This window comes from Sprattus sprattus (assembly GCF_963457725.1).
Source record: "Sprattus sprattus genome assembly, chromosome: 11".
NCBI lineage: Eukaryota > Metazoa > Chordata > Actinopteri > Clupeiformes > Clupeidae > Sprattus > Sprattus sprattus.
Genome location: NC_137909.1, coordinates 17695853 through 17722697, shown reverse-complemented (window position 1 = coordinate 17722697; position 26845 = coordinate 17695853). Strand labels below are relative to the sequence as shown.

Here is a 26845-nt window from a genome sequence, read left to right as displayed (position 1 = left end):
ATATTAATTTGTTTTTCTCCCCTATTTTTTGCTCTGTTGGGCTTCATTTTTATTATGCAAATAAACATGGATTTTATTGGTCATGTTTATGACTTTCCCAGTTTTCGCTCCTCTCTGGTAGCTGCTGTTGTACCTTGCTGTGGAGTTCTAGGCTCAGGCTTGTGAGAATATAAACACAGTTCCAACATAATCCTGGTTCTCAGAGTGCCAGCCATTGTGAAACCTCTTCCCTTTCCAGTAAACTGACAGACAGGAGAAGAAAAACCAAAAGAAGAAGAGTTTCCTCTGCTGTTCTGCTGCTTCTCAGGAGCACTTAGGTTGATCTTCCCAGGACCACTTAGCCATTGAATTACAAGTTACACACAGTAGGGAGAAATGTCAAGGATTCGTAAACAAAGCAATAAAATCTCACAGCAATTACAATCCCTTCAGGATAATACAACACCCCTCCGCTGCTTGTTTGGATCTCGTTCGGTCTGTCGGGATTTACTTATCAAGAATGATTGGCAGACTATATACATTATCCTGCTTATTGTACGGTTAGATGCCAAAATGATTAAACACATTTCTCCAAATATTTGTTTTTAATGATTTTATTGCTGTTTTGTAGGGAACTTTCACTGAGAAAAATTGTTGTAGGTGTTGCATAGCAATGAAGTAACCTGCTCTCTTCAATTCAAAAATTCTAGAGCCCTCTGAGTGTCGCGATTGGCCCATTCAATTCAATGGAATTTTCTGCAACATTTTTATGAGCCATAGAATAATTACAACTTACACACAGGGGGGGATAAAGACAAAGACTCTAAAACACAGCAATGCCAATAACCAGTAGGGTAGTGGTCAGGTAGCAACAGTGTTATCTGGCCATAAACTTATCGTCAAGCTACCTAGAAACATTTTAAAATAATTACCTTCCAGGGGGCCTTTACTGTAGCTGAGTACATTTAGCTACAGAGAGCGAAGGAGCCTCACCGGGAACTCAGGAACACCCTGTGTCTGTTCCAATTGCAAGTAAGTGTAACGAGGCTAATATGAGAATCGCTCAAGACTGGACTTGGCTCATTCTACTGAAAATTAATGGAGGAGGTTTGGGTCTATGATAGGTGAGGAGAAGTGGGTGTCAAATCAATGTTTCCTGTTGAAAAACGTTGCCTGCCAAGATCTCCCGTCGCAGTAAATTAAAATAATGATGGTGAATGTTCTGTTCCCTGCTCTCTCAGTATATTCGCAAAGCCATATCCAGGTTGATCCTGTCAATTAAGTAAGCAGCACTACAATTACAGGCAATTGTGATCCATTAGCGCCATGTCCTCAATGAACCATAGCCAGATATACGCACAGTGCAATATGAAATATGATAGTTTGCATGCATGGGGCAGCCCTGTAACACAATGCTACCACGGGGGGGATCAGGTTATCAGGTTACTTTTATTACAAGATTCACCACAATCCTTTTACAAAGTCAAGACGTTCTACCAGAGATAAATGTATACACCTCACAGAAATGGCTTTAGGATTATTTCATTATAGTTTCATTGTCAAGAACGAGATGAAAAGGTCTACTGTGTGCATGCTATGAGGCCTCAGCATCCATGCGACTATAGAGAGGAGACGTAGAGGGCATCCACTCTGCTGACCTTCCATTCCCACAACATCAAAAGCCCATAGCCACGCAAAAGCGCTATTGCATAAACACCAGCCAATCAAAATGGCAAACTACAAAAGAGTTCAGGCTCCATGACCCAGTTCATTTGCACACCCAAAGATACATATTTTTGGAACAAAAGGCCGATTCACGGCCATCTCCAAAGTGAAAAGCTTTGAGCAGGCATCATTAGAGACCGGGCAGAGGGCTCTGGGATTGGGGAGCCAGAGTAAACCGTCAGTCTCAGACACAAGGCCACAAAGCCCTCCAAGGTGGTTTTGAGACATCTAAAAATTCATCATGTAAAACTGCTCTCATGGATAAATAACAATCTTAAATAAATTTGTGCTTCACAGTGACTGTGATTAATTCCCTCTCTCATCCATCTCGTCCCCATTTTTAATGTTTATTAAAATGAGTTTAAATGCAGTCACAAGCTGACGTACAAATAACTGAGAAAGACAGACTTGATTTTGCATCCGTGTGCATCAGGGTTTGATTTAGACCGTCATAAATTTCCACCTCAACCACCGTTTCTGGAAACAATGACCCTTGGCAGTTCTTTTCAGCTCAAGAGTTCAATTGTGAATGCAACAAATCCTACTTTACACTTAAAAGAGAGGGCGAAAAATCTGATCACACAAAAAGAGAGAGGCAGGGGGAAGGGGTTTCACTGAGAATATTACACAATCTGTGACCTCTTTCACTAAAACCTCATTTAAAAGCTATAAAATACAATGTGTAATGAGTAAATTAAATGAACACAAAAAAAGGAAAAGATTTTATGAACCCTGTGCAAAGCTCACACAGCATTGCTCCCGTGCCTATCCAATCAGTCGGCCAATTTTTATTAAAAATAAAATGAAACAAGATGGCCACATTGAAACATCTCGCTCTTACCTCCAAAAATGAAAGTGGTGCAGCGGGCTGCAAGGACTGCAGGGGCTTGTGGGAGTTGGACTCAGACTTCTGGGAGTGAGGCTGGAAGAAGTTAAATTGAGTTTCATAAATGGTCATTTCTCCAGCATGGACGCCTGGACAGCACGGGAGGGTGGGGTGGGGTGGGGGGTATGGGTGAGGGTTCAGACAACTAGCACATTTGCAGAGACATACCTCTACTTGGCATACATTAACCACAATGCAGCATCACGCAGCAGAGCATGTTATTTATCAACACATCGACTGACTGACTGACTGACTGACTGACTAAATATCTTACTGAGCTGATGGTGTTTTGGGAACATGTTACCACAGGCATCCTCGGGTCGTTGGTGGGCAGAGAGGAGCTAGTTATTCAGCTCTCCAAAACAATCCACATAGGTGGATCATTAAAAGGAAGCCGGAGGGGGTGAGAAGCAGGTGGTGCTCCTTTAAGGGTTACTAGAAACACTACGCAGTTTCTGCAAAAGTGCGCACCCCCCACCCCCACCCCCCTCTCCAAGCCAACCCCAAAACCTGAATAGAAATTCACCAAATTCATGTGCGGTTATGCTAATGCACATGAGTTACATGTAAAAACCCACAATCAAGGGGGAGGTAGGAAGAGGAGTCAGATTTTGAGATTTGAGATAAGGCAGCAGCCATTAGGTAGGTAAACAATGTCCTGACACTCAGATTGTGCTCAGACATGTCCAGCACGCCTGTTGTAGCTTGTCAACGTCAGCATGTGATGGAGGCTGTGCTCGGCTGAACTGGCCAGTAAAGTCATATCAGGCGGGGGGATGGGGGATTGGGGGCAGACGCCTGTGTCGTTATTGACGACCCACATCAATCCAATCAAACAGACCTGAAAATGCTGAGCTAGCCCCCCTTAAGCGCCACCCCCCCTCCCCCTCTGTCCACCGAGCAGAGTTCTCGGTCTCCATAGTGAGACGAGCACTGACGCAATGCAAGGTAAACATGTGCCTTTGTGACCTTAGAGATCATGAAAAGGACACACGCTGCGTCTAATCCCTTTTAGTAGGGATCCGTTTTGGATGCAAGTGGCCTGCATGTGCAGCCTGAATTAGCTGTTTGGGTGTTTACAGCGAAAGCCCTACTGTTGCTGCTGCTGCTGCTGCTGCTGCTGCTGCTGTTGTTACCGTTGTTGTTGTGGTGGTTGTGGCTCTAGCGGCAGCTGTGTAACTGGGCAGTGGTCAGGCCCCATCCACAAGGGCACTTCGCTGTCTGGCAGCGACACTGATCACAGCCCTGGGGGAAGTCTGACTAGCTGATCACTGCACTGTCAGGGTGATTAGGCAAGGTGTGGTGAACAGTGGGTGTGCATGTGCATGTGTGTAAGGTGTGCATGTGTACGAACGTGCATTAGTGTGTGTGTGTGTGTGTGTGTGTGTGTGTGCGTGTGTGTGTGTGTGTGTGTGTGTCTGTGAGTGCGAGCGAGTGTGCCCATGTGTGTCATCATAACCAGGCAGCCAAGATAAACAGCTGCAGCAATCCCGAGGCTTGGGGTTGACAGACAAGCAAAAGACACACACGCACTCAAACACACACACACACACACACACACACACACACACACACACACACACACCAGTGCTGTTGCTAGCTAACTGCAGAGTATATTCTAATTACACTTGCTGCTGCTGCGGATGCTGTGTCAATGCTGCTGCTGATGCCTTATACACATGCACAGACACAGACACACGCACAAGGCTAAGCCCCACCGTGCTGTTGCTAGCTTCCAGAAACAAAAACACACTGCAGGCAGATGAGCAGACGTCTGCCGCCAAGATAAACGAGACCTCAATGCAGAAGGTACAGACAGAAAGACGAAGGAGAGGAGGAGGGGGATATGTATACTCACTCCAGCGTCAGCCCCGGAATCCTCAACCTCTCCCGCTGGGCTTTCATGGCTCCAAAGCACTCGCTGTCTCTATTGTGCACATGATACGGTCAACCTTCACGCACCCCCATCTGCACTGACAAAGAGCCAGAGCCAGAGCTAGAGCCAGAGCCAGAGCCAGAGCGAGCTACCGTGCAGGAGAGAGGGGGAACTGGTGAGTGCTTTCGTGAAAATAGAGAGAAGGGAAAAAAAGGAGGAGGGGAAAAACCCTCTTGTGGGTGTTTTTTTTTTCTCTCTCTCTCTCTCCCCCTGTCGCTGCCTCAACTTCCACCCGAGCTGTCAGATGAGAGTGTCAAGCCGCCTGTGGACGCCTGTAGAGGTTGGACAAAGCACCCCCCCTCCCTCTCCCTCTTGCTCTCACGCTCTTTTTCTCCACCTCCTCCCCCCCTCTTCTTTTTTTTCCCCCTCCCCTAGCACACGCCCCCTTCAGCCTCTCTCCCTCTCTCTCAAACACTCACACGCAGAAACAAACACTCACATGCGTTCAGCTGTGCCTCAGCCCCGCCTCCTGCTCACACACACGCACACACACACACACACACGGTCCTGCATCACCACTTTAAAAAACACACTCGCTCACACGGCATGGGCTCCAAAGGCAAGGTGAGCTCCACAGGATGGGAGACTTTCCTGACGTTTCACAAAAACAGCAGTGCATGCATGCCTGCCTGCCTGCCTGACTGACTGCAGCCTGGCTCATTTTTGCTTTGTCATGTCATATAGCAGAGACTAAGGGCCCAGGAAGAAGAAGAGTGTGCCAGAGAGGAAAACATCTGAAAACAATGCTGAGGGAACCATCCAACCGCCTGTTTGTATTATAAAAGGCACCAGTGTTTTTAAGGAACATAGAAATATGAAGGTATGCTGCGACAGATGCAAAAAAGGCAATACCTGTAACAAAATGATGTGTATTTGTGTGTGTGTGTGTGTGTGTGTGTGTGTGTGTGTGTGTGTGTGTGTGTGTGTGTGTGTGAGTGGCTGTGTGATGTAATTGTTAAATCATACAGGGTCAGCTTATAACAAAAAGAAACAGACCTTCCTTAAATATCATCATAAGAAGTTCCATCTAACACGTGCAGGCTTCTGGAAGTTTCTGCGTATGTGCTGAATTAGACTCTACTCATTGAGGACAAAGGTACTTTGAGATTGCAGCTCTAATGAGCTTGAGAATCACAAAGCGGAAAAGCCACGGGTTTCTGGTAAAGACCTGATAATGAGATTCAGTAGAGAAGGAAATCAGAGCTGAGTTCTGCTGCTGATACCAGAAAGACTTCTTGCAGAAAGTACTCGATATAGTAAAGCCTGTTTTAGGGTATCCTCTACTTTAAGTGTGACAATGTTAAAGTGTGCACCTTTCATCAAAGGACCATTAGATGCACACAAACAGCAGTAAAACTTCAAAGGCAAAGTCAGAGCTGTATCCATACATATCATGTTAAACTCACAACAAAATTTGTCAAAGCATTATAGTAGTTAGAACAGTACATTTGAACAGCAATGAGTTTCTGCCTCCCCAAAACTCCCCGTCCTCTCCCCTGATGCTGCGCATTACCATCACACAAGCTCAGCAGACACACGGTACTCTTTAAACACCAGGCCCCCCTCAGCCCCTGCAGCCCATCTCCAGAGGGAGCCCAGGCCCACCGCCTCTCCGACACTTTAGCTCTGCCGCATCTCAGCGACACATGAATTGTTGATGCTGGTGCCCAGCAGGTTCGAGGAACGTGTGTGTGCGGCTGACAGCTTGCATCTCATCACAGGCGTGGTGTCACGCAGCAGCAACAGCAGCAGCAACAGCAACAGCAACAGCAGCGCCCACCAACAGTCAGCAAGCTAACTGGGGCATGAGAGAGAGAGGGGGAGAGAGAGGGAACGAGGGAGTGGAGAAAGCAGGGTAAGCGCCTAGACAAGTGCTGCGGCACACAAGTAGGCCAAGATTCCAACCAGCCAGCTAATGCTCATTCATTCATTCATACAACACACACTCAGTCGGGAGAACCTCCGCTGCCGCCTCTTTCCAAGTTTTCCCTTTTCAGAACGCTTGACTGGTTAACGAGGCACAAGCAGCATCAGGGCAACAGGCACAATAATGTTTAAGTAGGATTATGGTCGCAACTTAAGAACAGCAAAGCAGCTCTTATTGATTATGTAAGCAGAGGGAGGGGTTTTACTTGGTTTTACTGTACAAAAAAGCAAAGGGCTCGCTAAAAGAGTGCTTTTGGTAAAGGATCTGCATCTGGGAGTGTCGAGTGGTTGCAGCAAGAAGAGGTTATGGAGCATTAACCTTAAATAGATTTAAACAAGCTACCGTGTTTCCTCAAGCGTGGCACCTGACCGGACATCAGCTTAGGCCTCATAGCCCACTTACTCCTGACCTGGAAAACACTAGTTTGTTTCACGGCAACCACATGTGCCTTGTGCAATGCCTTTCAAAGCAAAAATGATTGAGAATTGATTGAGAGTGCGATTTCCTACATTCACTCCGTACAATAACAACAGAAACAATGTTCACAGAATATACAGATAAAGCACATAAAGCGAGTAAAACTACATACACCATTGGTTTCAGAGGCCGACCACCTGTTCAGCACATCAATGACACAAAGTACACAGTGGCCAGCCACCAGACTGTTTGCTTGGTGTTTCTGCGTGTGTTCTCACAGCACCACCCTGCACTCTGACAGGCAAACAGTCAGATTGGTGCAGCTCCGTCAACAGAGTGAGGTTGCCACTTCACCGCTCTCCACGCCTCAGCCCAGCAACCACCTTCAGAGCCCCTTGGCAACCATCAACAAAACCGACGGCCATCTTTAAGAGCACATTCATCATTCGGAACGGCTGTTTGTCACGTCGGGGCACTTCATAAATCACCAGTAGAAAGGCCAGAGATTCATTGACATGCCATCTCTCTACCCAATTTCTACGGCTGGATATGCATCCGTGGACCAAGAGAGAATCTACAGACTACCCCCAAGCATAAAATTACAATATTTCAATGTCAGGAGAGGTTTCTACTGTGCTCTACTTTCCTTCTATTGTTCCCAGTGTAAATATGTGTTATTCTCTTGTGTCTACAGCAGAATAGGGGAGAGCAGGATGTGCTATCCTTTTGCTGAAAAGGAACAAGAGACTGCAACAAAGCGTGCACAGAGAGAATTTCAATACAACGATGGGAGGGGGAGAAAATGTTAAACAAAGAGGGAAAAGTCATTCACGAAACAAAAGGGAGGTGTTCTCTAAGGTAGTCTGTTCACCCTAAGGTATAGACAATACAACACTCATGCACAAAGAACCCAGTATGTCCAAATGATTTTCAATACCTTAAACTTAGCCATAACCATTTTTCAACAGACAGGCTATTCTATGTACTATGTACAGAAAGGTCTATACATGCGGTGCCTGAATAAAAAACTGTTTGTATAGGTAGAGTAGACTTTACCAGTAGGGGGAGTGCTTAAGCCCATTCCAGCTTCTGTGGAGGGGCTTGATGGTGGTCAGGATACATGGCAGAGATTCAAGGAGCAGATGTCTCCATTCTCATGATCAGGCCAAGTGCCAAGCTCTGATGGGGAAAATATTTCACCTGTGCGGACATGAAGGGAGTCATTCCTCCCCCTCCCTCCCTCTTCAGGGAAGGGCCTGCATACCGCTGATCTGGACCTCATAAACCTTTTACACTATTTAATAGCAGCGCATGCTAGACGAGATGGAAAACTAGATGTTTCATAAAAGACCTAATAAATCAGCCTCTTCATATATCTTTCAAGTGATTAGCTCAGGAGCTATGGTGCGGGAATGGGATGTTGAACTTCTGATGCCGCCGACCCCCCCCCCCCCCCTTTGCTCAGATCGGTTGCATGTAATACATCTGACTTATGCGACCATGGCAGGCGCAAGAGTCATTAAGGTCGCTACAAAAACAACAGCCACAGCCTATATTTAGACCAATGAAAATCAAACCTTTGACCTAAGTAGTGACAAGCACTTTCAAGCAGGGTGGCTGTTACGTGCATATTAACTAACCCACACAAAAAAAAATAGAGCAAATAAAGTACTTTTAAAACAATCACATTAATCAATAACAGTCTCTGGATAGACATAACACAATCAGGTGGCGACAGCATGATGTCTTAGACAATGCAGTAGGCAAAAGGCAGCGTGTGCAAAAGTCCTCTATCCTATCTTTAGAGTAGTCTGAGTGTGATCAGTGTACAAAAGCACAGGGATGAAAGAATGAGAGGAACATTAAGGAAGCAACGGTGAGATTTCCATGGCAACTTCAGTGGCTCTGCGTCCGAAAGAGACACTGTCGCTGTTTCTTTCCTGCAGCAGCAGTCTCCTGGCTGTCATTAGTGGGTCGCCTCTGTCTGTATGTGCTGAGGGAGCAGGTGTGGGACGAGACACACCGTGCCAAGTTATTACACACACACACACACACACACACACACACACACACACACCCCTAAAACAACACACACAATCCGGGGAAGGTTCCACGTGGCAAAGCACATCTTTAAATGGCCTAGAAAACCCCTTGAGACTGATACCACCTTCCCTTGTGACCACAGGAAGAGATGGATCTAGAAGCTGTTGAGCTACATTTCAAGACCCCTCCGTCCCTGTCCCCGCCCCCCGAAGAAACCCCGTCTAACAAACACACACACACAAACGATGAATGATGCATAACCAAATAACTTACATGGGATGTATCAAGATCTTACTCTGTGTTTCACACCTTGCTGTGACATTTCATTTCCGACCCTCTTTTGAGTCTGTTAAAATGTGAGTGGGCTGGCACGTGGGTATTCTTGAACACACACAGGAGTATGAGGCTAAACTGCTGGTCTGAACTGGCCATGGCTGGAACCCCATTACAAAACAACAAGGGTAGTACAGAACGGATATGCTTTTACTGAGTTTCACAGCAAGATTTGCAGATGTTCTCCGAGATGAAATGGATACTGGAGTGGAAGTATCCAGCAAAATCCTGATTGGGTTCATTCATACTACATTTGAACACAACCCTGATTCCTTTTCACCTTCATTCTTATCAAACTGAACAATAATTTGTTAGTAAGCCACAGTTCCTTCATCCCACATTCAAACTACATCCTGAGTCCTTTGACTGACTCTCTTCACTCAGTCTACATTAGTTTCCGAGGCCAGTAGGCATCTGCACGTAGAGAGAATCAATCTATCTGGAGGCCTGCGGCATATAAATGCCTTGTGTAAATAGGCTCTTAGATCCCAGACCATAATATGTGGACCATAAATATGATTCAGAGGTACAGCTCCCCTGGGAAGTAGGAGTGTTATATTAGCCTTAAGGTCACCAGTAATAAGGCCGCTCGGCGAGTCCCCAGGTCCAGGGCTGGAATCTAATTTGCGCCTGAGAATTAAATAGCCAGACACTGCCACAATTCAAGGATAGGTGTCACAGAGGAGAACTGACACCCAGAATGGATAGTCCGTCTTCCCTTTGTGTGTCATTGTTAAATGTATGCACAGGGGGGGGGGGGACATCTGTTGAAAAACATGATATTGACGGGGTTTACCAGGGTTATAGATAAGACTGGCTTTATGTAATATGATACACATTGTGTAGCATTACATTTTGAATGTACCCAACAACACGGCATAAATCATTTAGTGTACTTCCCATTGGGAACCCGGCAAAATCACACATCCTCTCCACTAACATTCCACTACTTCAGCTGAAGATTCTTTGTCCGCAGCATTGATAAGGAGTGCACAGCAGAACACTAGATCAGCAGTGAAGGATACACAACTCAAACTCAGCTTGCGATTACAAGCATGTCAGAGGCTTTCTGTGTGTTTATTAAGCAGTCATGTCTCTTCTCTAGCTGTGTGGCTCATTTTAATAAAATTAAAGAGCAGCACCGACGAGATTTTGTTTGAATGCAAATAGGTTTTTTTTCGTCAGTGACAGTGAAACCTTCATTTTTGACTTTCCTGATGATGGCCGCAAAGTGCACAAAAATGCAAAAGACAGAAGCAATAGATAAATAACATCCTTTTTTACTTACAAACTCCCTCTTCTGGGTAGACTGAGCTCCTTCTGTGGGCAAAAGAACAAAAGTGAAGCATGTTAGATTTTGTGTGATCTCATAAATTACCACGCACTAAAAATAACACAATATGTGGAAGCAGACAAAGTATGGGGTGTCAAGTGATAGCAGTAGCAGACAAAAAACACATGTAACCTAAATTAACTAACAACGTTTTAGTTACATAGTTTCTCCCTGGTAATAGTGCTATTACAATTTTGTGCCATTTTGTGACAATCTATTTAACAGATATACAGACAGGAAAACAAATGGTGTTATTCAGTGCAAAACATATCACATTTCTAAATAAACAAATACTCCAACAGACCACCATCAACACCAGCTCCTGAATAAGCGATCTGGGGATTTCCCCAACACGTGATCTCAAACACCCAGATTCTGTCCCAAACAGCCGGCAAGGCGCCTCACCCTCCCAGGCTCTTTGCCATGGAAGCAGACCCTTATGCTACGTGTCCTCCAGGAGCGCCTGCCTGGCTGAGATGCCAGCTCTCCTGCCATGACCTCACTCTTCTGGCTCTAAAGGAACGACCCAGTTTCTGTATTGCCTCCACAAACGGATCCAAACACTGAGTCACTCGCGATGAATAATTAACCAATGTGCCATTCTCCCGCCCCAGCCTGATCATGAAATGCATGTCGACGTTGATTACTGCAGTAAATATATCTGATGAAGATGGAAGAAGATATCATCTCAGGTGATGAGCACATATGTCATGCTTGCATATGTCATGCCTGCATGTTTGTTTAGGTCTGGCTAAGGTAAAATACATACATATATTTATTTGTCAAATAAAAGGGAAATCCACCAAATTTTTGGCGGCAATTTCAGCATTTTCATTGATTATCCCAAGAAGTAGATTACAGCTATCGACAGACAAAAGCCATCCATAACGATCTGGTTAATAAAACTCCATAATTTTAATTCTGCAGTTTAAAAGGAAATGATTATGATTTATTCTTCAATCAAATTAATATCCAAACTTCAGCTAAAAACTGAATGAACCAAGTGTCTTAATGGCCAATTGGCAAATGCAATGAAATGATCATTAATCAAATTAGATTAAAATGGTTTAAAAAATTCGGGCATTTCCCATTGCACACAACGTTTTGTTGTGTTTACCAATTAATACATGATGAGCCTCATTGAGGAAGATGTATTGCATACATAAGGCCTATACTACCATAAAAAGAAAAGCAATGACACAGAGACGCCACCAGAGGGCAGCATTTGCACAAAAAAATGAGTTCTTGTCACTTGGGACTCAGTGCTCATGCACAGGTGACATGAACTGGCAATGCAAATCTGGTGTAAATGTGAAAGTGATTCGATGGGTTGAAAAGAACACACTGAAAAAGGCAACAGCACTCACACAAAGGCAAGGATGTATAGCCAGAGGGTTTCACTAAAGCATTGAACTGAATTAAAATAAAATTGAGATTAAAATTAGATAAAAATGGTCTCTCGGGAGGAATTGTGTTTATTCAGCTCCTGCATTTAATTTTCACCTCAGGAAAAATGAAAATGAAAAGCGGAAAATTAAACAAATTTGAGCCACCAACATAACCATAACTATAGGCACAGCAAGCAAATACTCGAAGGCATAAAAACAAAAAAAACAGCCCCTTGTGCCAGTCTCCGGGTAATAGCATGCAACGTGTGAAAACTGCACAGTCTTCTAAAACATAACAAATGCCCCTTTGTCTTAAATAAACCATTAATTCAAATTCCTCTCTGAAAAACATTTTAAAGGGGGGGAACTAATAAGAGAGGTGCTGTGCGTCGGCGGTAGACCTTCTGGTCATCCATCAGGGCTAAGTGTGCAGCCCCTACCTGCTGCTCATCTGGGCGGATGGGTCAGCGTGACATTGGGAAGGAGCTCAACTCCCGTTAGCATGGCTAATTAGCGCAGCCCGAGTGATTTACACTGATGGTGGAGGGAAGAGAGAGGAAGAGAGAGAGAGAGAGAGAGAGAGAGAGAGAGAGTGAGAGAGAGAGAGAGAGTGAGAGAGAGAGAGAGAGAGTGAGAGAGAGAGAGAGAGAGAGAGTGAGGAGAGTGAGTGAGAGCGCAAGAGAGAGAAAAAACATCTACTCAGGAAAAAACAATGAAAATTAGGCAAAGAGCGCTGCAATTAAACAGCATGAATAAACCATAGGTTCTCCACAAGATATAAGCACCTGGCTGCACAGCATTAACACAACGAGGTCAATTCAATCTTTGGGGGGAGGGGGGGCAACTGAGTGGTCTCGCAAAATATCCCAAGACACCGACTGTTAATTGTGGGGGAGATAACCAAGGAGTTTCTTCTAATGACCTGCTTCTCAACCAAGGCCCACAAAATCGTTCCCAGTCCAGCCAACAGGCACCTCACCGTCTGCTTCCTTGCCCAGTCACATCATACAGGTGGATGCCTCTTAGTTATGGAGATAATAGCAGTCCCTCTACAATGTGCATGACGTTTTTTCTGTTAAGCAAGAAAACGTATACAGCACTTATATGAAGGGTAACCACCGCTTCATTCATTCTTTTCCCCATCGATACTTCTTCAACTGCTCATAAATATGAATCGTGGTGGAAAAGTGGTCTGTTCAGGAACTCTGTTCTGCAGCTCTCTTGTGGATCTGGCATTGATGCCTGGGAGTTGAAAGGGGCTGCGGTGCGATGCCGTGATAACGAGTGGGAGCCGACAAAAAGAACGCAGCAGGTTTCTGCTGTAGCGATCACGTGGCTGAGGCTTTATTCTCCATCTGGGTTTGACATGCATCTTAACTACACTAACTTTCCCTCCGCCGCATACTGGGTAAATGACATAAAAAAAAAGACAGAGAGGGGAAAAAGGGAGGGAGAGAAATGGAATCTTTCCAAATCTCCTCACTACATCAAACAGGAGGAACTCTGCGTGGTCCTCCCTGATGACAGCTCTTCAGGTGTGTATGGCAATGATTGTGTGTGAGTGAGTGTGTGTATGGCAATGAGTGTGTGTGTGTGTGTGTGTGTGTGTGTGTGTGTGTGTGTGTGTGTGTGTGTGTGCGACTGTGTTTGAGAGAAAACGTTGCAGTTAGTGACTCTGCCGTGGCTGTCAACTGCTGTCCCCCTCCTCACAATACTGGCTGACGGAAGAGGACTCTACGAGATCAGAGAGACTGATGCGCTCACGCTCTGATTGGTCCACCTCCTGTGGAGCTGGAGGGCTCCGTGGCGATGACTCCGGTGATGTATGTTGGGTCGGGTGCGATAGAGAGGGGTTGGCCACGGAGATCAGAGGCACGCGCCGTTCAATCTATCCGCCGCCCGCAGAGGGGCGAGAGGTCGCGTGACAGAGCAGCAGAGGCAAGGCTTGACAACCACTGACTAAACGCTGACAAGAAAGACTTTTCTAATAGGGCACTAAGCCCTACAAGAAGGGGCTACAAGCTGGGATGGGGTGATGATGTAAGACAGAACGAGAGAGAACGAGAAAGAAAGATATCAGCGTACACTCCTACAGGCATTGGACCAGACATGATGCAATTTGACTGCCGCCTGTTTCTAAGATCGACAACAGTTCTGGGTTCAAAACAGTTCCCAAATAAAAACCAGATTACTTCAACCAGTCAGTGAAGAACTGTTGACAGCTTCCAGACAGGTGTCGGTGCATTAGCTCCGTCCTCACACAGGAGTTCCAAAGCAAAGGCAGTACAATATGTACCATCCTCTCAAGGACAACACCAAATGAATGCCAGTACAAAAGCCTTGTGGATGTACGCCAAGTGAATATGGGTGCAATTGTGTCTAAATGATAATACTTTCCCCACAAGGGCCACCAAGGCCCACTGGCACCATACTGACACCAGCACCAATAAAATGTTAGTGATGTCACCCGACTGGATAGGTGTCAACTATTCAACACAACAGCAGATCAATTAAGTTGAACACATGGAAGAGACACAAAAAGTGTGGTGTCTACCATAGTGGTTAAATAATAGATCGGCCCCACATCGGTCTCATGACTCAGTCTCACCAGTCTCATAAAATATACTAAACTATCAATTTGGAACTGTTAACTTAATAACTATAACCAAAATGACCACATCATTAGCTAGTAAAGGTCTTTGGAGGTTTCCAGCATTCATTCTTGTGCAACATTAAATAGACCAGCATATACATTAATAAAAGCATTTATTTACCAAGTTAAACTCAATATTTATATTCTAGCTATAAGCTAAAAGTTTCATCAGAAAGCAGATATATGACAATTTGTCTCAATTATAATCCAACATGTTCCAACTGCATTTCATTTTCCTCTAAATCCTCTTCAAAGCCACAGGTCTGCCATTTGATCTACCTGTGGTTAATATGCATCATTTACCTGCTAGTATCACTGGCCTGAATGAACTGTACTTCTATACTTCATACTGTAAAATACAGTGCAGTGCAGAAGAAAGCCTCACAAACTGGGAAAGGGACAGACGGTACATTTTCACAAAGTCTGTGTTTTGAGGTGAGACTGATCATTAAGTCATTGCCGATAGAAAACTAGACTGTAGAAGCTAGGTGGCTGATGATGAGCTTGTGTGTTTCTGAAGTAAAAAAAAAAAGAGAGCAAGAAAGAAAAACTTTTAATGAATTCTCAAGGGATTTTCTGGATCCACAACGAAGTGATTGATTTCACACCTTCATTATTTTTTCACTAAGCTCTCTTGTCTTTATAGAAGTGGCCGTGTCATGAAACGACTTTCGGGACAAAGAATCGCACTGAATAGAATTCTGCGAATGCTCAGGAAACATGTTTTGATGTACAATTTCCTTACATCAGCACCACAAAGCACCAGAGGGGGACTGCTTGTTTCTCAAGCGGCATGTAACATGGTTGCCGCTTTAGCTGATCCCTGATCAAACTCCATAGCCACCACCTTCTGCTGCTGACACAAATTGTTGGCTGAACATGTGAGCGCTGTTTGTGCGTTTGTCTTTTTTTGTCTCGTCTCCTCCACCTCCCTGCTTTCTGCCTCAGTGGCGCAGTGAAATCCTACAGCAGATCCAGGGCCAAGACTGTAAAGCTGTACAACAGAGCAGGGCTGAGGTTGTTTATAGAAAGATCACCGCAGACAACGCTGATTAGCACCGTTCCAAATGAACAGCCATCTGCGCACCTGTCAAAACTCATCAACGGCAGACATCCAAATGTTCCAGCATGGCACGGATCCTAAAAGTAACATCAGCGATGTTGAGCATGGGGCCCAGCCCACATGATGCTCATACATAAGGAAGCATGAGATGGATGTGGGGAAGGCACCAATGTTGTTAGGTCAGTTGCCAGAAATACCTCAATAAGAACCCCCTACAATTACATGTCACCATTTGTCACCCCTGCTATGACCCGGCTCAGGGAAGCAACAAAAGAGGAGGACATGCACTTGATACTAAAAAAAAGCCAAGGATTTATTTCAAGTAAGCTCAACAAAACAAGAGAAAAAGGCACGATCAGAATTATAAAGCAAGCAAAACTGGCAGTAGGAAAGTCAGTAAAAATCAGGATTGGAAAGAAAAAAAACTTTCCAATCCTAATTTTTACTGACTTTCCTACTGCCAGTTTTGCTTGCTTTATAATGCTTTTCTCTTGTTTTGTTTTGTTTAGAAATAAATCCTTGGCTTTGGAGTGGGAAGTTAGGTGTTGTGCAGTGTAAAATAGTGTGACAAGCGTAAAACAAATGCCCACTGAAGAGGAGTACATGTGCCACCTGTCTCTCCCTCCTCTCTGGGGCCGGCCTAACTGAGATTTAAAAGAGGTGGACACAGGTGAGGCAGATCTCAGGTGACCAGCCGGGATGAGCCAATACTAAAAAAGGGAAAGGAGCAACAGAACGAAGCGAACAAGTCCAAGGGCCGTCACACCATGGATAAACGGGGAACATGATAAATGTGATATTCAACAATATCCTGATAAATTCTTAATACAAAATTCAGGATAACAGGATATTGTTCCCTATATAGAACTAGTGCCTTACACTACTGACAAAAAAACATCTAACAGTACCACTGCTGATTTTGTCAATATCTATTTGCAATAGGTCGATGTCCACCTGTTTGGTCTTTTGTGTGCAAAAGGATTGGAAGGACTTCAAAATCTTCAAACCTGTGTCAAAGTTAAAACCGGTTTGATCGAAGAGACTTGAAGGTTCTCTCGTGCGATGAATTCTAAGATATTGATAGAAGACTTCAAAAAGACCTGGAGGCTTTTGAAGGAACCGTTTCAAACCTTCGCTTCATTGAATTTTCAAAAGAGCTCTCGCTCATCGTTCCTTAAAGTTACAAAAAGCTGAAGAGAGATCTCTGCAAACAGACGAACACATGGCGAAACAGTTGCAGCTCAGAGAGTTAACCGAGCCAAGCAATACAAAAAGAAGGAGTCAAGAGGAGTTATGAAGTCTTGACATGAGGTGGGTTTCTCCTACTTCTGGTAGTAGGCCGAGTAACGCCAATACCCACCCAACCACCCAGAGGGCCAGTGTCTTTGGATGACCGCTACTGAAACCTCCTCCAGCCCTCCGTTGTGGCATCAAAGCTGTGTTAAGGCCTCTTTAAAGAGTCTCTTGTGATGCAGTATTAATAATTCCCTTTGAGTTGGCTTGGGTTTCTAACCCATCAAGATCAAAAGTGCACATACTTGCACTAGGGGTAAAACGCTGACCGCAGCATGAAATTGGAGGGGTTGCATGCATGCATGTGTGTTTGTATGTGTGTGTGTGTTTGTGTGATTGCTTTCCTCTTCAAGTCCATAGCAGCCCATGTTGCATGTTTCAGGTTGAAAACAAACCCAGTGACATGATTTTACCTACAAATTCCATCCAGATATGGCAGACATGAACTCATTTTGAAAAAGAAAAGGAAAGGAAAAAGAGAAAAAAGAAATAGAATACATGTTTAAAAAAAAAATGTCCACTGGGAGAGCGTCACAGATACACAGGAAATGTGCAAGGAGCACCTTTTGTTGTTCATTGGGAACCCTTTACCAAAGGAATCCACCTTCAGTCGAGATTCGAGGTTCAAAACAACAGTTCAAAACTGCAAAACGCATATGTCGCAGCATTTCATGGTAGACCGAGGGAAAACAGAATGCATTTTTGGGGCACAGGCTGACAGCAGGCATGAAAGCGGAGCAGTCAACCAGTACTGAGGACAAAGCTCTTTGTTTGTGCATGTGTGTGTGTGTGTGTTTGTGTTCTTATGTGTGTGTGCGCAAGCTTTTCATTTTTACTCTTTAAGCCTTTACCTCTTTCCGTCTCTAACTCTCTCTCTCCCTCTCTCTGTGTGAGGTGTTACTCGTATCGGGGCTTCGGTGACAGTACGCAGTATGGGTTTACGTCCTCACCCACACAATTTAAAAACTAAAGACATATTTCAAAAGACTAATAGAACCTTAAGTTTGATTGATGAGTTTTGGGATACCATGGAGCCAGATGTTGTCTCTGCTTCATCAGGCGAATCGCACTAAGCTCTGGCGTCCTATTGTGAGTGTGCCTACTGACCAGATACCGTGGTAGATAAGCATCTTTTGATCAGAAGAGAAAGGGGGTGCAGGGTTTTACACTCAAATTTGCAATTTGTTGAAGATAGGAGAGGCTGAACGTGAGGAATGAGAGTTGGCCTTTCAGGTGATGACTGGTGTTTCAGGACTTGATTAAAATTCCTTCACTTGAAAATCACTTAAAGTCAGGGATTCTTCTTGTCATCGCTGTGAGGTTTATCACTCACCACGCGCACACTCAGGTTTTATCAAGAGCATAAAGACGGAAAAGTCACCTACTGTCACCAGATGGGAACAACAGAGAAGAAAAAGAAAAGTTAACTCAACGTTCTAAAGAGCGTGGAACTGAGTATCTAAAATCGGCAGGTTATTTATTCACCAAACACAACACACAACGCACCACACACTCACAACACACAAACAGGGGTCTGACTTCAATCTTTAAAAGGGGAGCACAAGTATCTTGTGTATTTCTCAGTATTGGCGAGGGTCGTGAAGATCAATACGCCACATGATGTGATCATGGCATCTAAGAGGGGGCCACGCTCACACTGGCCTCATGAGCAGGGCTGCTGTTGGGATTTCCAGCGTGACTGACAGCCTACAATAATGCAATCAGCAGCAGAGTCAGTGATGATCTCTAAAAGCTGCAGAGAGTGTATCAAAGATAAATATGTGTGGGGGGGAGCTGTGAAGAGAGTTCTTATTGGCTTTCTGTAAGGTAGCCCAGACACTTGTAGAATACAATATACAATACAGCTCACCCTCATGCTCTCGACAAACAGCTCACAAGAGACATGAGGTGACTGCAGTCTCTGATCTCTGATCTCTGATGCAGTCTCTGGATCTGATACGCTTTCACTCTAAAACTACTGCAATCACTCTAAAACGACTTCAATATTTGACCCAAAATGCACACTTAGCAAAACATTTTCACACTCCTTTTTCAGACACACTTAATGACCGTTTTCCTGATATTGATTTTGTGCATGTTCCCTTAGGGGGGAGGGGGCTGGGGTTATACTTCAGTGTTTATGGCAAAGCTCACAGCTCCTGCCACTTATATCCACTGATCAATGTGCTGACATCTAAACTGCTCTTCACATCGGGAGATGGAACATTATAAATGTGGCAATTCTCCTTCCCGATGAGTCACGCAACCATTTTTCAGAGCAGGGACATCAAGCTCTCGAGCAAAAGCAATAGCACATCTCTCTCCATGTGCAGCCCTTTCAGTACCTCGGTGGATTACAACACAATGAATCACAGACCTTGGGGGCCAAATCAAACAGAGCCCAGAGCAAATGAAAAGAAAGCCTTCGGTTTATGTGGGTAACATTCTCTGCAATTAATGTGTCCTTGTTAAAAGAAAAAGTGTGATTAATACAACATTCTTGATTACATCTCTGAGTGCCCACTTGGGTTTATAGAGCCAACAACAAAGCCTCCCAAAAAAATGTAAAAAAAGGAAGAATGCCACAGGAACAAAGAAAAAATATGTCTGCCGTTGACTGGTCAGCGCTAATACTAACCTGAACAATAACAAAAACACTGTCGTCATGTTTAACAAAAATTACTTGTATGAAAGAAACCCTGGTATGGTATGATTTCACCTTGAGAATGAAAGAAACCCTGGAAGGGTATGATTTCACCTTGAGAATTCCTTCTCTACCTCTGGCTCCTCTGTAACACCTTGGCGTAGAGGCGTGACCATGTGACTTTGGCAGATGAAGGTTCATAGGAACATTCAACGGAAGCCAAAGCACAGGTGCTAAAGACGGCAGACAGGTGGGCATCAGAATACACAAAAAAAACACCCTGTGTGGAGAGCACCAATTTAAAAAACGTTTTCTGCTCCAGCTCTTTGACAGGCTCCTTACTTAGCAGTCTAACTTTGCTTTCAAACAGCTCTGACAACTCATGACATGAATGCATTAATTTTTGACTTTTCCTCGGGTGATTTTAAATGCAGACCTGAGCTGACACCGAGCGATGTGTGATTTTCCCCTCCCCTCCTCTTTTTTCAGTGCTGCTTTCAGTCAGAAGCCTAAGAGACCTAGAAGGCGGCACTGACCACGTGTGGAGTTCCCAAATGGCTGCATTATCAGTGCCCGCGCTGCCTGTGAGCAAATGCCATGCGGTGAATATAAATAGCCGGACACGATCAGATAACGATCAGAGAGGATCCGCACGTCGGGATGGACGCTGGCCTGTCATAACGTGAGAACAAACAGAGAAGGGATTTTTTCCACCCCTTTTCTGCCCCCCCCCCCCCCCCCACTAAAGCTGGTGAGGAACAGAGTCTGTGTAGGTGTGTAGATAAACAGCATCTGGGGTAAAAAAAAAAAAAGCGCAAACACGTATGCTAATGGGTGCCAACAAGCAAACCAGGTGACATCAAGCAAACACCAGGGTGACATCAAGCAAACCCAAGCCGGAGAGAGTACCGACAGCGAATATCAATATGAAAATGTCACGTCCTGATTCTGCACAACTGGAGAAGATTGTACTTTAAATTTTGATGAGTGTTTTGTGATTGTATCACCCGGGCGTCAGGTGGTTTTTAGCCAGTGCCATCAGAGAGAGGGAGACTGGCAACATGTTCAATTAACGGCTAGAGTAAGTCATTTCCTTTTTTAATATCGCAATTTGGGTGTAAACCAAATTGTAATTATGTAGTCTTACAACTGACTAGGCCCAATTAATGATTCATTCATTTTTGTCAGTAAATGCATGAAAGTAGATTCTGCACATCTTAACTATTCATGTGATGGTTATGTTTTCATCGTTTTGAATATGAGAATTTTTCTAGCAAAGATAAAGAGGACGTTTTTGCATGATCATCATCTTCCATTCTGAGACAAAACATTATTTTTGTTTAGCATGACTACCTCTGCAAGCTTGTAGCCAGTCCTTTAATTTGAGGAAGAGGCTCTTCGTGGGCTATAAGCATTTAACCTTCTGCTGAGCAAGACTGTAACACCTGTTTTCAACCAGCTCTCCTATTGTTTAGAGTGCAAGAACTTTCTATAGTGTTCCCAGCTGTGAGAGGGATTACACAAGCCTCTTCTTAGCACAACACATATAACATATTCACAAGGTTTACTGCAGAGTAATTATCTCCATGAAAAAAGGCAATTACAAGGGCACATCTCATTAAACAGTAGCACCATGCTTTTTTTGGTCTTGGCATATGTGAAATTGAGCTAAATTCAACAAACAAACCAAACATTCCCCCTTGGGATTTGTGGCACGTTCCCTACCGAAACTGTAATTATAAAGCTAATGCAGGCTCGGTATTGTCTATTCATTCTAATTACAGTGCCTGTATGCACTTGGTCCATTTCGATATGCTGAGCTAATCCTACATGGCCAAACCAACCCATGCTCATTACGACAGGAATGGCTTTAAAAAAAAAAAAAATAATAACAATGAATCAACTGGTTATATACTGCACAGCATGACAATCTATTTAAATCAGTCCAAAACCTTGATCAAGTCAACAAGTCAACAAGTCAACGAGCAGTGCCTCGATCAACCACAACTCAACATGCAATTCTTTCTTCCTGCTAAATATAGAACTACATTTCCCAGCTATGTGTCATAAACTCTGTCAATGCAAACACCCCCACGGAAAGGGCACCAGTTCAGACTTGTACAATGCATTTGCTTGTTTCCTAGCAGTGGTCTTGCAGTGGACCATTGGTGGGGGCATTCCCTGAGCGTAAGGCATTCCCCCAGGGACTTGGGTGAATGGGAGTCTATGGGAAAGTGACCTTGGCCCGGAGTCAAATCCTGGGCGGCATAGTATGTCTGCAACGTACTTCCTGGACTGTTCCCAGAAGTTCCCAAAGCCTAAAATACAAATTTCTCAAAAAGACCCTCCTCTTCAAGCTCCTTTACGGTATTAAACAATCAACACACAGTGTTGTTACTCAGATCCCCCTCCCACCCTTTTTTATGGAAAGAAGGCATAGCACAAATGCCCTCAACATTTGATAGGCCTAAAGATAAGGATCCGAAACTGAAGAGTCTAGATAATGCATATGGATCCCCATAGAACATGCTTCCAGCGGAAACAGATGTCACAGTCTCATCTTTGAGGAAGTCACAAACACAGGCATACTTTGAATATTTTCCACCATATGTGGCTGGCAGAGTCCTGAGTTAAAACAGATATTAAATTGGACTCAACACCTTCTAGAGTCTCCGTCAAAAAAAAAGAAAACCCGCGGTGTTAAGTCGTGAAGACTCACTCAGTTGTGGAGTGGTGAGAACAACACCAGAGGACTGCCTCTGAAAGGCCATCAGCCATGAGAGAAGACTGCGCTCGGAGAACTGTCAGTCATTTGCCTGACAAATTACGCTCTTCATTCGCCTGTGCAAGACAACGGTCTGTCTGCCGCCTCCACTGTCTCCACCCCACACAAAGGGTTCTGTCATTTGTTTTGGTTTTGACTATCATCACTGGAGACATGAAAAGGTTCTTTTTTTTTGGGGGGGGGGGGGGGGTCCTTCCTTTTAGGACTCTTTGAGGTAACACCTCACTAAGTCGCACAGAGAAGTGCGTTGAGCCACGAGGTTCATAAGAAACAAGAACAAACAAGAGAGCTAGCCTCCATCTGGCTAAAGTTAATTTTGCCAACAAAGAGCAGGGAGATTAATGGTCATGGCGGAGGAAATTATCCCCTTTTGCCAGCCCCTGATAAACACACTTTGCAATTACGCTAAATGTTAACGGGCGGCTGAGTGAAATGTAATGCAGATGCAAAGTGTCCTGAATTAATTTGAGGAACTCAGCAAACACCTCAGCGCAGGAAGGGGAGGGGTCCTGACTGTGATCCTTAATCTACAGGAGGCCAAGTCAGAGCTTTGTTGAAGCAAATGGTTTAATTCAGAGGTAAAAAAATGTGATACACAGGAAAAATTGCCTCACTCTTGTTAACAGGGGGTGATTGCTATTGGCACATGAAAGATTTTCTTTTTTTCCTCTAATTAATGGACCACAGTAATATAATTTATGAATAAGTAATAAGTAAAATGACTACTGATTTGACTTTGAACAGGAAACTCAAGCTCTAAAAACACAAAACACACATTTCCTACCCATTTCAATTCAGAACCCACCCCACAGAAATGTACCAAACCCTGACAGGAGTCATCATTTGATTCTTTCCATCTTTTGAAAAGCAAAGCCATATCCATGCCCTGAATTGTCATAAATAAATAAAATCTGGGCCATTGAAGCACAGTGGTTATATTTCCCAGGAACAATGTCATCCAGCTGAACACTCTGAAACACATGAGGCATGACAGCAGGCATTTCAATGGGTAAGTGCCTCTGCCACGCTCCTCATTCCGCTGAAGTATGCCCTCTATCTAAGCTCAGCTATTCAATAAACGCCTCCAGCCCATCTCTTGAAATGACAGTAGCGGTTGCCCTCGCACACACCGAATACTTTCAATATCAACAATTCCGTCTTGGGAGCACGAATTCAATATCTGTTCCATTATCATAAAGCAAAAATCAATAATGCAGAACATGCCAACACACACAGCGGCACAAACATCTCAATCAATGCCTTGATGCAAGACACAAGACGCATATTTACTTGACGGCAGGTAGGGACACTGAAGTCTACAGTTGGTCATTCATTATGGAGAGTTTCATTACAGAACAGGCAGTCTTTGAAAGTTTACAAGTTTAAAACTGAATAGGATGAATAATGATGTGACACTCAGCTGCCTGTAGTTGAGCAGACAGGTCTGTCTGTGTGTGTGTGTGTGTGTGTGTGTGTGTGTGTGTGTGTGTGTGTGTGTGTGTGTCTCTCCTCACTAAATGATTGTGAGAACTGCAGCGAGAGGAAAAAGAGAAAAAACACACACACACACATAGAGATCTCTCACTGTCTGGATCCACACACCTACTCCCACTCAGTCAACCAGAGCACAAACATTATTATTCACCTCATATTCCCAGGCATTATCACACACACACATTTGCACTGAAATGTACACACACACACACACACACACACACACACACACACACACACACACCCTTGCACACACCAGAAAAAGCTGTGTAACTCACTCCAGACCTCTGAATGTAAAACAAGGAGACACACCTTAACACACATGCAAACACACACACACACACACACACACACACACACACACAGAAAAAAGCAAACACAAACACATCACAGCACAGTGGTGAGAGAGTCCGGTCTAGCCCAACCTGTAGCCCGCGTCTCCTCAGGATACTTGACTCGTCCATGCTCCCGCTCGTCCGCCTCTCCAGTGCCTCACACACACACTCAGACTCCCTGACACGCGCAGGCTGCGCAGGCTGTCTCTTTCTCTTGCGCTCACACACACACAAGGGATCTACCGCTACTGGTCCTACATGGCTGTCAGCCGGCACATAGCCATGCTTGCAGTGCTGCCTCGCAGCCCCTCTTGGCTCCGGCACACTCGATCTGATCTTAGCAGCTGCTAAACACTTACATCAGAACTTATCTGATTGGAGGGGGCCAGTCAGCTGACACCTCCCCCCTCTGCCTTCACGTTCCTCTCCCACCACCACCCCGTAACTTCAGGACAGTGTGAAAGAGAGAGTGAGTGAGAGACGGTAGGTTGGTTGCTGTGTGTGTGAATGAGAGCGAAAGAGGGAGTGAGTGTGTGTGTGAGAGAGAGAGAGAGAGAAAGGCGAAACAGAACAGCAGGAGGGGAAAGGAAGAGAGAGACAGGGAAAGCTGAAAAGAGACAGAGAGCAAGAGAGAGGAGGGAAAGAGATAGCAACACTAATTCAGCGTAGCAGTCGAAGGGAGCCGCAGATTCATTTCCCTTGAGCAGCCACGCTCTTCCGCACCCTAGGTGACCGTGGAGAAAGGGGAACGGGGGGGGGGGGGTCAGAAGGAGGAGAGGACATCCTGCTGTGGATGTTGTGCCACTGCTAAACAATGCTGCTGGCATCCTGTCAGCCCGTCCACTTTTAGGAATGGCTGCGGTGGAGAACAGTATTCCCAGTGTTCCGGCACGACATCCATCATTAACCGCGCTCTCTCCCGGGTACAGATAAGCGATCCGGTGTGGAGGGAAAATGGTCAAAGCCAGAACGGATGGAGAGCACAGCTGGGGGTAGAACAAAGACAGAGAGAGAGAAAAAGAAAGAGACAAGAGAGAGTGAGGGAGAGAGGGATAGAGAGAGCAACAGAGAGACATTGTAAAAAAGACTTGCAAGAGTGACAGAGAAAAGAGAGAAAAGAGAGAGAGAGAGAAAAAAAGAGAGGTGAAGAGTAAAAAACAGACATAGAGAGGAGAAGGGCACACAGTCACAGCTGGCAGCAGCGAGCCTCAAAGAGGGCAACCTCTGCAATGACCCTGGCCACCTGCAGCTGCTCTGAGCCTGCGGGGAGGGGGCTTTCCTCTGCCTCCGGTAATCAGCACGTTAGACCACTTCACGGCGCATCTCCAACACTGATGCAACCCCCCAAAGTCAATTTGGAGTGATTTCATGCACTGCTTTGCCGGGGCTCTGCCGGCACGCGCCACTCGGCTGAAACTTATCTCACCGCCTCCCCAGGGCCCGGTGCCAGCCGCCTGCCGAGAAAACTGCCGCATTTTGCCGACACGCACCTCCCCGCTGCTACCGTTGTGCACGCACTTCCCCACTGCTACCGTTGTGCCCCCCCCCCTCCATGTGCTGAAATTATTAGCATTAAGAGAAATAACTTTCTCCTCGATTGCCATCGCCACCAATTCCATCCGGCAATTTCACAGTCTGTTTCAGCATGTGTTTTTCTCCATTCTCTCTCGCTCTCCCTCTCTCTCTCTCTCTCTCTCCCTCTCTCTCTTTTTCTTTCACACTTGCCCTCTCTCACACTCGCTCTCACTCATTTCAATTCGCACTGACTGCCCTGTGAATATTAAGTGGGTACCCCTTCGCTTCGCTCCTTGTCTCGCCAGCCAGGCACTGGTGATCTCTTATCACACTGAGACTGGTCTGCCAACTACATTAGACTGGGGGAAGAAGGCCTATCCCTGTAAAGGTCAGTCAAATGACCACATAACAAACCCTCTCTGCTGGTTTATCTACAATGTACTCAGTCTGCAAGTCTATGGCCAGACACCCATTAATTTGCAGCGCACTGATAAGGGTGTGAGAGAGAGAGAGAGAAAAAATGCAAAAGGGCAGTGGCGCGTAACCTTAATGTAACTGTATTTATTTTAAAACCTTTCAACCTTTCGCAGAGGGTGGGTTCCCAGGAAGTAAAAAAATACAAAAAAACCTGACCTCGCACAGTAGGAACAATTCGGCCAGATTATCCCACTGGGAATGAAAACATTCCAGGGGACTCGACTGACTGGGCCCCTGATTCCCTCGTCACCCTCCACAGCTTCTCAAAAGAACAATTAGAGGAATTCCATTTTTGGAGGAGAAAATTGAAGAAAAAAGAAGACAATCTCACACACAAAAAACTTGAAAGGAAGTCAGCAGTCTAACCAATGGTGAGGTGAGGTTTAAATCATCTGATACAGTAAATAAGGCTTACAGGATGTACACAGAGATGTAGTCAATGAACGTATGACATACCGTACTTTTCATGCCTATGTATACTTCGGGGAAACAATCTGAACAATGCCCACCCCCCCGCAACTTCACGCAAACAGGATTTCAGTAAGTAATAGCCTGGAAATGACTTCATTCATTAACAGAGTTAAGAGAGAGAGAGAGTTACAGATAGAAAGAGAGAGAG

General features: G+C 44.9%; 1 protein-coding gene across 5 annotated transcripts in view; it reads right to left on the bottom strand.

Moving 5' to 3' along the window:
• mast4 (microtubule associated serine/threonine kinase family member 4) overlaps positions 1 to 26845 on the bottom strand; it is a 105243-nt gene that overhangs the window by 43620 nt on the left and 34778 nt on the right. For 2 of the 5 annotated variants that reach the window (XM_080847752.1, XM_080847753.1), the window contains exons 4-5: positions 10535 to 10566; positions 2546 to 2626 (exon numbers count right to left, since the gene is read on the bottom strand). In XM_080847752.1, coding sequence (XP_080703878.1) covers positions 2546 to 2626; positions 10535 to 10566 — 113 coding nt within the window. Of the gene's footprint in view, positions 1 to 2545; positions 2627 to 4448; positions 4532 to 10534; positions 10567 to 26845 lie in introns of those variants that run through there. The other 3 variants (XM_080847754.1, XM_080847756.1, XM_080847755.1) reach the window with 2 other exon arrangements.